This window comes from Vipera berus (genome assembly GCF_964194415.1).
Source record: "Vipera berus genome assembly, chromosome: Z".
NCBI lineage: Eukaryota > Metazoa > Chordata > Lepidosauria > Squamata > Viperidae > Vipera > Vipera berus.
In genome coordinates, this window is record NC_138205.1 from 114,433,968 (window position 1) to 114,448,012 (window position 14,045).

Sequence of the window (14,045 nt, forward strand, 5' to 3'; positions counted from 1 at the left end):
CTTTTCCTTAAAATTCTTGGAGGAATTTCTTTCAAAATCAAAACCTCTTGACCAGCCACTTTAAATCTTTTATTGTAAAAAGCTTGAACAATCACATTTCTAATTGATCTCTTTGTGAAATAAACTACCACATCTCTTGGTAATTTTCTTTGCCTGGCAATCCAGGAGTTGACACGAAATATTTTATCTATATCCACCATAATATCTTCAGCTTGACACCCCAAAATCGGTTCCAAAGCTTCTGCTAAAATCTCCTTCAAATTTTCCTTTCAAACCTCTTATCCTCAGGGCAAACTCCATGTCTCTGTATTGTATCATTACCACATCATCGTCAATCTTATCCATTTTATTCTCTGTTTCAGACATTTTAGCCTCCAATCTCAAATTATTTTGATTTACTTCTTCCACACGTTCATCCAAACGCTCAGTGCAAGCTGCCAGCCCCTGAAATGCCAATAAAATGTTCTCTTGTATTTCCTTATTTTTCTCATCAATAAGCTCTGCCATTTGCTTAGATATTTGCTCAGATTGACTTTTTAAAGCATCTTGTAAAGCATCTTGTAAATCTTTTAATGTCAGTGCAGGTGTAGGTGCTGCGGGGGGTGGCATCAAAGTCTGTAGTACAGACTGTTGCTGAGTTGGTGATGCGCCCACACTTCTCGAAGTAGAAACTCTGGGTGGTTTAGAAGCCATTTTAACACCCAATTAACTTTCGTTTCTCACTTTCACTTTTCCACCCAAATTGCAACTTTATTACTTCCCAGTCAAATATCCAAATCTTCAAGTCACTTTTAAACCAATTTCAAATATTTTGCACAAAGTCACTTTATAACCCAATTTCTTCTTTCCACTCAGTCTTTTATTTTGTTTTATTTCCCTTGTCCTTTTGATCTTCACCATTATCTCTGGCAATTCACTCCCGCGCCATCTTCCTTCCTTTCTTTTAAAATACACCGGAGTTAGAGATCATATACTTGCTATTTCAATATTCTCATGCACATCTCTGCCTGCCTCCAAGTAATCCAAAGTACGATATTGATTGCAGGGATGGTTGCAGCGTCCTGCTCTGTTCCAAAGCCTTAGATCAGAGGAGTCCCTGAGTCTGGAGCTGATTCAGGCTCCGAGGGAGCTCTCATCCTTCAACCCCCAGAATAATAATTTTGGGGGTCTAGGGGAGCTCTACCCCTACCTGAATGCTCACCCTCCCCTCTTCTCCTGAGGTAAGGGTTCCCAAACCGCAAAACAGCTGATTGTCGCTGTTTTCGCGATTCAACGGAAAACAACGGGGCTGACGGTCGAAATGACTGCCATCGACGGAGCCTTGCCACGCGGAAGTCTAAAATTATGCATCTTGTAGAGATAATTATATTGCATTAAAATCATTGTTAACTTATAAATGTTATTCATATTTAATTTCAAGATTTATAAGACTGCCCAATTCAGACTCTGAATCTGGCAGTGTACAACATAAACACAATAAATAAACAAGAATTAAAACCAAGAAAAATGTTAATAGTGATAAAAATGTGTATAAAAAGAAAAATTAGAGTAAACCAGATACTATATATCGTGCTTTGGACGGTTGGGAGGCACAAACCAGCTTTACGCTGCTCGTGTACCGAGAAGCCAGCTAGATCGAGCTTGCGGCCCAGCAGAAGTACTGCGGGTATCTTGGTTTCCTCCCCTATCTGCTCTCTTATCGCCTGACCCTCTCCTGATGCGGAGAAGAACATTGCAGCCAGGATTTCTTGCCATTTTACGACTCTACAGGCTTTTATGCCTTGGATTAATAGCTGCTGATTCTTTTGCCTGCCTCCCTCCCGAAAGGATTCAGAAGGGCCCGGGTACAAAGCCACTGTGGGAGAGTGGCCTAGACTTGCCATCTGCTACCTTCCCTAGAGGTGAGAGCTCTAGGCGGTATGCCTTATCCCGGCTGTGCGTTCCAGGCTGCTCCCCGGATCTGACCGTCGTGAGAGGACGGTGGTTGACCTGCTCCGGAGGTTCACCCAGCTCAAGTGGCAGTGGAGCTGGGTTGGCAGACTGGATACTCACTTACCTTTTGACTTAAGAACCTCCTGATCGATCAAGGGATTGCCTTTTTGCTGGACCTATTTTGATAATCATGACTTGCCTTAGCTATACCAGCATGGTTTTGTTCGCCCTCAGGGGTGCCCCCCCTTCCTGGGTGCAACCCACCTCTTTTTCCATTCCTCCTCTTGATGAAGGGCCCAAGTGCTGGGACCCTCAGAGATGGTTGGGCAGGGACAGGAGCCTCCGGTACAAATTTAATAAGAGGCCCCTGGTTAATTTTTTAGCTAAATTTTTTGTGGGGTTAGGGAGGGGAGAGGGATTTCAGGGTTGGTTGGAAACTGGGGGGTGTCCACCAACTGTTGTTCAGGCCAGGTCCGGGATTGATCATGCTGGGGGGGAGCTAGGGTTGGTTTGCCTCTGGGGCTCCGGAGCGGGCCGTGGGATTACCTATTCCCACGACGTTAGGAAATGGCAGCAGGTGTATGAACAGAGGGCCATATCAACATCTGGGAGTGCGTCTCCGCTATCTCCAAGCGGTGAGGCGCTCCGAACCTCTGGTTTCGTCCCGAGGCCCCGGGAGCGAGGATGAGCAGCCATCTGAGCTCCGGCTGGTGTATTTGAATGCCAGGTCCGTAGTCAATAAGGCTCCTCTCATCCGGGATCTGGTTGGGGGTGAGCATGCAGACCTGGCTTGCATTAGGGAGACCTGGTTGGGCCCAGAGGGTGGTGTCCCTCTGGTTGATCTTTGCCCACCAGGTTTCTGGGTGCTGCACCAGCCTCGGGCTCAGGGTAGGGGCGGTGGAGTGGCAGTAGTTATGAGGGAGACCCTTTGTCTGCGGGAGGCCACCGTTGTCCAAATAGCCGGGTGTGAATCCCTCCTCCTGAAACGTGGCCCTAGGACTCAGTTGGGCTTGCTGCTGGTGTACCTTTCGCCTAGTCGCGCAGCAGCAGCCCTGCCTGAACTTCTCGATATCCTCTCGGGGCTGGTGATTGAGTTCCCCAAATTTATGATTTTGGGTGACTTTAATCTACCATCCCTGGGAGGATCATCTGAGTTAGCTCGGGAGTTCATGGCTTCCATGATGGCCATGGACCTGACGCAAGTAATTGAGGGCCCGACTCGTGGGGGGGCCACACGCTCGATTTGGTTTTTCTATCTGGACGGTGGTTAGATGATCTTGGTGGGGGTTCTCCAATTGTTATGCCCCTGTCATGGACCGATCATCATCTCCTGCGGTTGGTCTTCTGTTTTGCCACTCCCCGTTGTGGGGTTGTTGAACCAACAAGATGGTTCCGCCCCAGGTGCTTAATGGACCCTGAGAGGTTCCAGGCAGCACTGGGGTCCCCACCTGCCTCCTTTGCTCACAGCTCGGCCGATGCCTTAGTGGAGGCCTGGGAAAAGGCAGCCACGGAGGCACTCGACCGAGTTGTACCCTTGCGGCCCCTGACCCGGTGCAGATCCCAGTGGGCTCCATGGTTCTCCGTGGAGCTCCGGGAGATGAAGCGTCGGAGACAGGGCCTAGAGAGCTGTTGGAGATCCAGCCGGTCTGAATCCGACTGATCACGACTAAGGTACTTTACAAGGTCTTATCTCGCAGCGATGAGGATGGCAAGGTCTAACTACTTTGCTACCCTCATCGCATCTGCAGATAACTGCCCGGCCGCCCTGTTTAGGGTGACCCGCTCCCTCCTTAATCAGGAGGTGAGGGAGGAACCCTTGCAGGGTCGTGCCGAGGAATTTAGCCAACATCTGTCGGACAAAATCGCTCGGATTCGGACCGGTTTGGACTCCGACTGGGCAGAGTCTGACGATCAGGACATGGGCGGTCTTGTTGATGTTATCTGGGAGGAGTTCGATCCTGTGACTCTGGATGATGTGGACAGGATCATGGGAAAGCTGAGCTCCACCACGTGTTTATTCGACCCGTGCCCTTCCTGGCTGGTTTATGCGGCTCGGGATGGGACACGAGGCTGGCTCCAGGTGGTGATTACTGCTTCCTTGAGGGAGGGTAGTTTCCCTGCCGCCTTGAAGGAGGCGGTGGTGAGACCTCTCCTCAAGAAGCCTGCCTTGGACCCAGCTGTATTAAACAACTTTCGTCCGGTCTCCAACCTTCGCTTTCTTGCGAAGGTTGTTGAGAGCGTGGTGGCGCATCAGCTCCCTTTGTTCCTGGAGGAAGCTGAATATCTGGACCTGTACCAATCGGGTTTCAGGCCCGGGCACAGCACGGAGACGGCATTGGTCACTCTGGTGAATGATCTCTGGCGGGCTCGGGACAGGGGTTGTTCCTCTGTCCTAGTCCTATTAGACCTCTCAGCGGCTTTTGATACCATCAACCATGGTATCTTGCTACGGCGTCTCAGGGGATTTGGAGTGGGAGGCACGGTCCTTCAGTGGTTCTCCTCCTACCTCCTGGAACGTTCGCAGTTGGTGTTGGCAGGGGGACAGAGGTCGACCTTGAGGCCTCTTGTTTGCGGAGTTCCTCAGGGGTCGGTCCTCTCGCCTCTCCTCTTCAACATCTATATGAAGCTTCTGGGTGAGATCATTCGTGATACTCCCATGTTACACCTCTGCTCCGTGAGCTGCATTGGCTTCCAGTTGCCTTCCGGGTGAGATTCAAGGTGCTGGTAATGACCTATAAAGCCCTACATGGCATGGGTTCGGAGTACCTAAGGGAGCATCTGCAGCCAGCGTCAACTTCCCTCCGCCCAGTGCGCTCCCACAGAGAGGGCCTCCTCAGGGTGCCACCGGTGAGAGAATGCCAGCTGGTGGCCCCCAGGGGGAGGGCGTTCCCTACGGGCGCGCCTGACCTTTGGAACCGTTTATCGGTTGAGCTCCGGACGGCTCCCGACCTTCGCTCCTTCTGACGTGATCTAAAATCTTTTTTATTTGAACAAGCTGGCCTGGTGTGATGGGTTTCGGGTTTTAATTACTGTTTTTAAGTAATTTATTGTATTTGGGCACAATGGTTTAATCTGTTTTTAATTTTTGTATTCTGTATTTTTGGTATTTATTGCCCTGTACACCGTCCTGTGTCCTTCGGGAGAAGGGCGGTATACAAATAAAATAAAATAAAATAATAAAATAAAATAAAATAAAATAAATAAAATAAAATAATAAAATAAAATAAAATAAAATAAAATAAATAAATAAAATAAATAAAATAAAATAATAAAATAAATAAAATAAAATAAAATAATAAAATAAAATAATAAAATAAAATAAAATAAAATAAAATAAAATAAAAAATAAATAGTACATAGCTATATATTATAGCTATATAGCTATAGCTATATATATTTTAATTTATTGCACAGATGATTTTAAATTTAATTTTTATCTTAATTTCTGTACTTAATATATGTTTTGTTGTTAGCCGCCCTGAGTCCTTCGGGAGATAGGGCGGGATATAAATCCCATTAATAAATAAATAAATAAATATTAGCTATGTGTGATTCACCACAGAATAAGGTAAACACATTAGCACCACAAACCATGGTGCTTTAGAAGTTAGGAGAGTTTGGATTCATCAGTAAATCATGTATTTTGTATATAAAAACATTGGCATTTTGGCAGGATAGGGAGTTTTATAGGCAGTTTTATTTTATGTTTATTTTTAGAAAAAGAAATTAGGAAGCTTTCAGAAAAAAGAACCCAGCTACGGGCAAATGTGGAATTAAATATGAAAGATTTGGAACAAGCCCGGGTTCTTGCATCTACCCAGCCATCAGAAATTAATGGTAAGTAACAAAAGAGCTTTTTGGGTAAATGGGAAATGATCCAAATTATTTTTCGCAGAAGTAAAAAATCTTAGTGGATATATCTTGACTGGTCTCCAAATGCTAATCATACTTTGTTTTCTATGTCATCTGTCAACTTAGACTAAGTTTAAAACAACATTGAGTATGATTTTCTCTATGGGAGTAATTAGAATGGCCATTATTCACTGTAGGAAAATGTGAGGATTGTTAGCTGAAAAAACTAGGTTTTATGAAAACTTAGAATTCATGTTCTGTTTCAAAAAAAAGATGTGAATGCTAATCCCTCTTGAAACAGCCAGCATAAACTCAAATGAAATGGAATAAACAAACTACTTTTATTTCATGCTTCCAATGTCAATAACTCACGGTTACAGCACTGTCCATTCGGAATGCAAGAGTGTAATTTGAAGTCCATCTCATTAGGTGAAAAAATGATGATCTTTCCATCTTGTGCAAAGCTACATGATGAAGATGGAGCGAGATCCCCAACCATACCAGGATTCATTCCAGAGAGATAGTACAAAAGACAAAGGCAGGAAGTCCTACCATAAAACTTAAAACTCCACTCACTTAATTCCCATAAGGCATCTCTTGAGGAAATAACATTTAACTCTGTAAATGCTACATGTTCTTACATACATTGCTGCTAGTATTAACCCTGTAAATGCTGAATACACTAACACAGTTCTTAATTCCTAAACTAGATATAAAATGGAACAGCTGAACATATACTGGTACAGCACACTCCCCACTTGGAAATATAAATTTCCACTATAACTAACTAGAATAGCAAAAAACAGCATCAAGCATGCAATATTGACTGTTAACTGACTATTAACTAGAATAAAAAACATGTTATCAAAACATGCATAACTTTAAGGTAAATACAAAACATGTATAACTATAACTGAGATAAGCAAAGTATTACATCAAACAACGCAATCATGAGGTAGACACAATATGCATAGTTCAAGGTTCAGTCTTCAAGTTCGGTCTTCTTCAGCAACAGGACCAGTTCGGTGATCGGTCTGGTGTAAAGACGTTTAACAAGATTCTGCGACTTGCAGCCTGACTCTTGTGGCTTCACAATATGGGCTTCAACTTGGCAAACTAGTCCATCAGAGCTGGGTAGGACCTGGTACACAAGTCCCCTGGGCCAAGAACTCCGATGGGTGTCCTTGTCTTTCAGCAAGGCAAGGTCTCCGTCTTGAACCAAAGGGTTCCCAGGAACAGAGAAAACTGGAAACAAAGGATTCTCAGGAACAGATGAAACTGGAACTGAAGGATCTTCAGGAACCAAAGAAAAAGGAAACAAAGGAATTTCAGGAACAAAAGAAACTGGAACCAAAAGAATCTCAGGAACAAAGGAAACTGGAACCAAAGGCTGAGCTTTGATGATGGCTGCAGCTTCTGCCATGAGGGTAGCAAGGACCTCATGTGACAGTGTGGGTGTCTTAGTCATTATAGAGTACAGGGTTTTGCAGGCTACACCAAATATGCGCTCCCACACTACTCCCACGTGAGATGCATGGGGAGGATTGAATGTCCAAACATAATTTTGGACCTTTAGGTATTTGTCAATTACTGGGTCATGACAAATGCCTTCATCAATCTGCAAGACCTTGCCAGCTCCTGCAAATTGAGTCCCTGGAATGCTAAGACAAGTGAACAAGATGATTACTGCTACGCCAAATATGTGGGGTCTCCGTTTATAGGAGCATTTAAGGCGGGCTGGTTCTAGGAAATGGCTAGCGGTCAGTTTCTCTGTTTCTTTGCCCATTGCCGACAAGCAATTGGTCTGAATGGTCGCTTTCTCATTCTGTCTGAGCAATTTGTTGGGTGCCTGAGTTCGAACATTGGTGTCTTGACCTGGATTTGGAAGTGCGTATTGCTCTGGTTTCGGTGACATCATGCTGTCTGAATGAGCCGAAAACTCGGGACCCTTTTGCCATACTGAGTCTGCCAACTGTGATGCAAAAATAGACCACTTAACTTGGTCCGCAGGGTTCTGATCTGTTGGCACATGTTGCCACTGCTCAGGGCTTAGAGATTTTTTAATCTTTTCTACTCTATTGTTTGCATAGACGTAGAAGTGTCTGCTTTGGTTGTAGATGCAGTACAGCACCACCTTTCTGTTTGTGTAGAAGGTGATGGATTGAAACTCAAGGTTCATTGCTTTCGATGGGAGTTTTGTAGCCATAACGGCATGGCAGGGTTCTAGCCTGGGTACGATGTAACTTTGTAGAGGTGCCAGCTTCGTCTTTCCCATGATGAAACTGACCTTGCAGCTCTCCACGCTGTAGACTTTTAAGTATCCTACAGCTGCTATTGCCTTCTTTGCAGCACCTAAGAACACATGCAGCTCTTTGTTGTGGTGGCAAGTAAGAAGGGAACATGCATGTTCTGTACATGGGCGCTTTTGAGACAACTTAGGGATCTCCCAGTCTTGCTTTGGTTCTGGTGGGAGGGGCTTGTCCCAGTCCAAGATGTGTTGGGAGAGTGAGCGCAGAAGAAGCTTTCCTTGGGCTGTTGCAGCAAAACTTAGAAGATTGAACAGGCTGTTTACTGTACACAGGATTCCTCTTCTTGTGAAAGCGTTGTCTTTTGCTGGGGTTCTAAAGGTGAAGACATGGGATGCTCTCCCATTACTGAGAATGGAGGTTGTTGAGAACTTCACCTGGGTTGGAGTTTGCAGCTGGTCAACACGGACCGTTCCTGGGATGAACCATCCAGGTTCCATCCCAAAAGCAATTGGGGAATTTGTTGGGCCTCTGACCATTCCATGGTAGACAAAGGTGTCAGGGGTGTCTACTCCCAACAGAGGCAAGATTTCAGCCTCGATATTTGGGTGATCAGGAGGGTGATCATTCATGTGCTTCAGGTGAGGTATGGTACCTGTTACCTCTGGTGTTGAAATTTGACTGCAATCGTCTTGTGAGACCTCCCATTTTGGTAATGGCGATGGTAGGATCTGTGAGTCCCATCTAATGACTAGATGTGGAGTTCAATTACTGGCAACGGCGACAGTAGGATCTGTGAGCTCCCATCTAATGAATGGATGCGGAGTTCAGCGTCTTTCCCCCCCGCCGTGCTCTGTTGCACAGTGCACATTGTGAAAGGCATTTCTGTGCTTGGGGATGCACTTGGTAATGGCAAGTCGCTACCTACTGACGTGCAGTTGACCTTGGTGAGTGTCTCTGGGCACTCTTTGGAGCCATGCTGGGGCTCCTTGTTTGAAGAAGGAGTAGAAGTTGCTTGTTGTAGCTGCTCAGAGTCTGGATGCAGGGCTGCCAGGTGCTTGTCACCCTCGCTTGGGTGGCACTTCCCCTTAGCTGTGCAAGCTTTGGCCACATGATCCATAGACTCACAGCATTCAAAGCAAACCTTGTACTCTTCTGAATCCAACCTTCTTCTCCAGGATGTTGGAGGACTCATTGGTGCTGTGTGGGATTTGCCTTCAGGCTGGGCTGGTACAGTGTCGAGGTCATCAGGGGCACGATCAGTGGCTTCTCGTTGATCCTCACAGAGCAAGAGAATGTGGCAGACAGCTGGCAGTTTTCTTCAGAATTCTTCTTGTTGAGGGTAACTTCCCATGGCTCACACGAGAGGCCTTGAGGGTTTGGCCTGAATTCCTCTGCCTTTACATTAAGCTGAGAAGGCCTGACGTCTTGTGTCTTTACTTGTTGGGGGGAATCTCGTCATTCAGGTGGTGTATCGCCGGCTCCCTGGCCAGTTGGCACATCTGGTGGTTGAGATTCTTCTCCGTGATTGGGCATGTAGGCGGCGCCTCGGGATGCTGTTTCCCGTTGACGCAGTAGGAACTCTAGCCTGGCCTAAGTCCTGGCAATCTTGTTACAGGACTGGTCCATTCGGAATGCCAGATTGTAATTTGAAGTCCATCCCATTAGGTGAAAAAATAATGATCTTTCCATCCTGTGCAAAGCTACATGATGAAGATGGAGCGATCCCCAGCCATGCCAGTGTTCATTCCAGAGAGATAGTACAAAAGACAAAGGCAGGAAGTCCTACCATAAAATTTAAAACTCCACCCACTTAACTAAGTAAGCATGGTACTCACTAAACAGTTAAACTACAATTCCCATAAGGCATCTCTTGAGGAAATAACATTTAACCCTGTAAATGCTACATGTTCTTACATACATTGCTGCTAGTATTAACCCTGTAAATGCTGAATACACTAACACAGTTCTTAATTCCTAAACTAGATATAAAACGGAGCAACTGAACATATACTGGTCCAGCACAATTCAGTTTACACTCTATTAAAATGTAATATGACAGGATGGAAAATGAAGAAAGATATAAAGAATTTGAGATATTGCAGTGTGGAAACAATATCTGAATGAAAAGAACAGAAATCAATTATTGAAAAATCAACAATCAACAATGGTTTATAAAGTTTATAATTCTACATAGGAAACAAAATATGATGTATAGACTGGAAATACATGGACACTCATGAAAAAGAGTAAAAACAGTTGGATCAACAGAAATATAGTCAGGGCTTTTTTTTGTCATAGAATGCACTGGAATGGAGTTCCGGCACTTTTTTTCAACAGCTTTGTGCATGGTAACATTAATAGTATTAACTTACCTTGAACAAAATCTTAGCCTTTTAGATACACTAAAAACTGAGGGGTTTTTTTTCAACTACAAAGGTAAACCATGTAGGGTAGGCAAGGCAGGTTGTATGACGTGTGTGAATTCTTTACAAAAAAAGCACTGAATATAGTTATGTTAATATTGTTATTAAAAAAGATAAAAGATAAACAAGCACAGAAAATGAAATTAAGAAAGGAAAGGTTTAACAATGCAGAAAATAAAAAAATAAAAAAAATATATTTAAAGAAACAGTTTTCAATCTTCCTTACCATGGCTACATCTAAATTTAATATCAATCTTCTCTTCTAAAATTATATATGTAGTTAACTTCTTCACATATCTAATCCTTTTCAACTGATAAGTCTGAAAATCATCAACTCATTTCTATCAATAGGGTTAGGGTTATCTATCAATAACCCTAACCCTAACCCCTTCATGGTTTACTGCCTTGTCATGCCGAAGGGGCTTGCATAATTCAATGAAGCTATGAGCTATGCCGTACAGGGCCACCCAAGATGGACAGATCATGGCAGAGAGTTCTGACAAAACGTGATCCGCTGGAAAAGGAAATGGCAACCCACTCAAGTATCTTTGCCATGAAAACCCCATGGACAGTACCAAAAGGCAAAAAGATATGAAGCTGGAAGATTGGAACGCATCCAATATGCTGCTGGGGAAGAGCAGAGGGCTAGTACTAGTAGCGCCAGAAAGAATGAAGCAACTGGGCCAAAGCCAGAAGGAGGCTCAGCTGTGGATGTATCTGGTGTGAAAGGAAAGTCTGATACTGTAAAGACTTTTTCTCCATAGGAACCTGGAATGTAAGATCCATGAATCAAGGCAAATTGGACATGGTAAAACAAGAGATGACAAGACTGAACATCGACATCTTAGGAATCAGTGAACTAAAATGGACAGCAATGGGTGAATTTAATTCAGATAACCATCAGGTATACTACTGCGGGCAAGAATCCCTCAGAAGAAGTGGAGTAGCCTTCATAGTCAATAAAAGAGTAGGAAAAGCAATACTGGGATACAATCCCCAAAATGACAGAATGATCTCACTTCGAATCCAAGGCAAACCATTCAATACCACAGTAGTCCAAATCTATGCTCCAATCAACAGTGCTGAAGAGGATGAAATTGACTGCTTCTATGAACCCCTACAGCAACTTATAGAACTAACACCAAAAAATGATGTCCTTATCATCAAGGGGGATTGGAATGCTAAAGTAGGAAGCCAAAAGACAACCAGAATAACAGACAAGTTTGGCCTTGGAGTACAAAATGAAGCAGGGCACAGGCTGATAGAATTTTGTCAAGAGAATACGATGGTCATAGCAAACACTCTTTTCCAACAACCCAAGAGATGGCTCTACACATGGACATCACCAGACGGTCAACACAGAAATCAGATTGACTATATGATCTGCAGCCAAAGATGGAGAAGCTCTATACAGTCACTAAAAACAAGACCACTAGCTTCTCGTTGCAAAATTTAGGCTTAAACTGAAGAAAGTAGGGAAAAGCACTAGGCCACTCAGGTATGAATTAAATCATATCGCTGTTGAATATACAGTAGAGGTGACAAGTAGATTTAAGGAATTAGATCTGATAGACAGAGTGCCTGAAGAACTATGGACGGAGGTTCGCAACATTGTACAAGAAGTAGCAACTAAAACCATCCCAAAGAAAAAGAAATGCAAGAAAGCAAAATGGCTGTCTGAGGAAGCTTTACAAATAGCTGAGGACAGGAGGAAAGTGAAAGGCAAGGGAGAATGAAAAAGATACACCCAGTTGAATGCAGAATTCCAGAGAATAGCTAGAAGAGATAAGAATGCCTTCTTAAATGTACAGTGCAAAGAAATAGAAGAAAACAATAGAATAGGGAGGACTAGAGATCTCTTCAAGAAAATTGGAGAGATGAAGGGAATGTTTCATTCAAAAATCGGCATGATAAAGGAGGCAGAAGAGATTAAGAAGGGATGGCAAAATTACACAGAAGAACTATACAAAAATGAGCTTAACATCCCTGATAACCACAATGAGGGGGTCACTGACCTCGAGCCAGACATCCTAGAATGGAAAGTGAAATGGGCCTTAGGAAAGCTGAGCAACAACAAAGCTAGTGGAGGTGACAATATTCCAGCTGAGCTATTCAAAATCTTAAAAGACGATGCAGTAAAAGTGCTACACTCAATTTGCCAGCAAATTTTGAAAACTCAACAGTGGCCACAGGATTGGAAAAGATCAGTTTACATTCCAGTTGCAAGGAAAGGCAGTGCCAAAGAATGTTCAAACTATCGCACCATTGCACTCATTTCACATGCTAGTAAAGTTATGCTTCAAATCCTACAAGCTAGACTCCAGCAGTATGTGGATCGAGAACTACCAGAAGTACAGGCAGGATTTCGAAGAGGCAGAGGAACTAGAGATCAAACTGCCAACATACGCTAGATTATGGAGAAAGTTAGGGAGTTCCAGAAAAACATCTACTTCTTCATTGACTATGCCAAAGCCTTTGATTGTGTGAATCACAACAAACTGTGGCAAGTTCTTAAAGAGATGGGAGTACCAGACCATCTTATTTGTCTCTTGAGAAACCTATATGTGGGCCAAGAAGCAACAGTGAGAACTGGACACGGAACCACTGATTGGTTCAAAATTGGGAAAGGAGTCCGGCAAGGCTGTATACTGTCGTCCTGCCTATTTAACCTATATGCAGAGCACATCATGAGAAAGGCAGAGCTAGATGAATCAAAAGTTGGAATTAAGATTGCCGGGAGAAATATCAACAACCTAAGATATGCAGATAATACCACTCTAATGGCAGAAAGTGAAGAGGAACTAAAGAGCCTCTTGCGCTTGAAGAAGGAGAGTGCAAAGGTTGGGTTGGAACTTAACATTAAGAAAACCAAGATCATGGCATCCGGCCCTCTCAATTCCTGGCAAATAGATGGGGAAGAAATTGAGGCAGTGACAGATTTGATTTTCCTGGGCTCCAAGATCACCACAGATGGGGACTGCAGCCAAGAAATTAAAAGACGCTTGCTCCTGGGGCGGAAAGCCATGGCAAATCTAGACAGCACACTAAAACGCAGAGACATCACCCTGCCAACAAAAGTGCGTATAGTGAAGGCTGTGGTTTTCCCAGTTGCAATGTATGGCTGTGAAAGTTGGACCATAAGAAAGGCCGAACACCAAAGAATTGAGGCCTTTGAACTATGGTGCTGGAGAAGGCTCCTGCAAGTCCCTTGGACTGCAAGGCGATCAAACCGGTCAGTCCTAGAGGAGATCAATCCTGACTGCTCTTTAGATGGCCAGATCCTGAAGTTGAAACTCAAATACTTTGGCCACCTAATGAGAAGGAAGGACTCACTGGAGGAGAGCCTAATGCTGGGAATGGTTGAGGGCAAGAGAAGAAGGGGATGACAGAGAATGAGGTGGATGGATGGAGTCAGTGAAGCAGTAGGCGTGAGCTTAAATGGACTCCAGAAGATGGTAGAGGACAGGAAGGCCTGGAGGAAAGTTGTCCATGTTGTTGCGATGGGTCAGACATGACTTCGCAACTAACAACAACAACACTTTTTAAAAGCTTTCTTACTTTTTATTTCCATCCTATAAATCCTTCCTGG

The 14,045-nt window shown here is 44.1% G+C and overlaps 1 protein-coding gene across 1 annotated transcript in view; it reads left to right on the plus strand.

Moving 5' to 3' along the window:
* Positions 1 to 14,045, plus strand: part of CCDC7 (coiled-coil domain containing 7) — a 317,972-nt gene that overhangs the window by 106,290 nt on the left and 197,637 nt on the right. Inside the window, 1 exon segment of the mRNA XM_081343017.1 lies at positions 5,650 to 5,769. Within this exon segment, the coding sequence (XP_081199143.1) occupies positions 5,650 to 5,769 (120 nt within the window).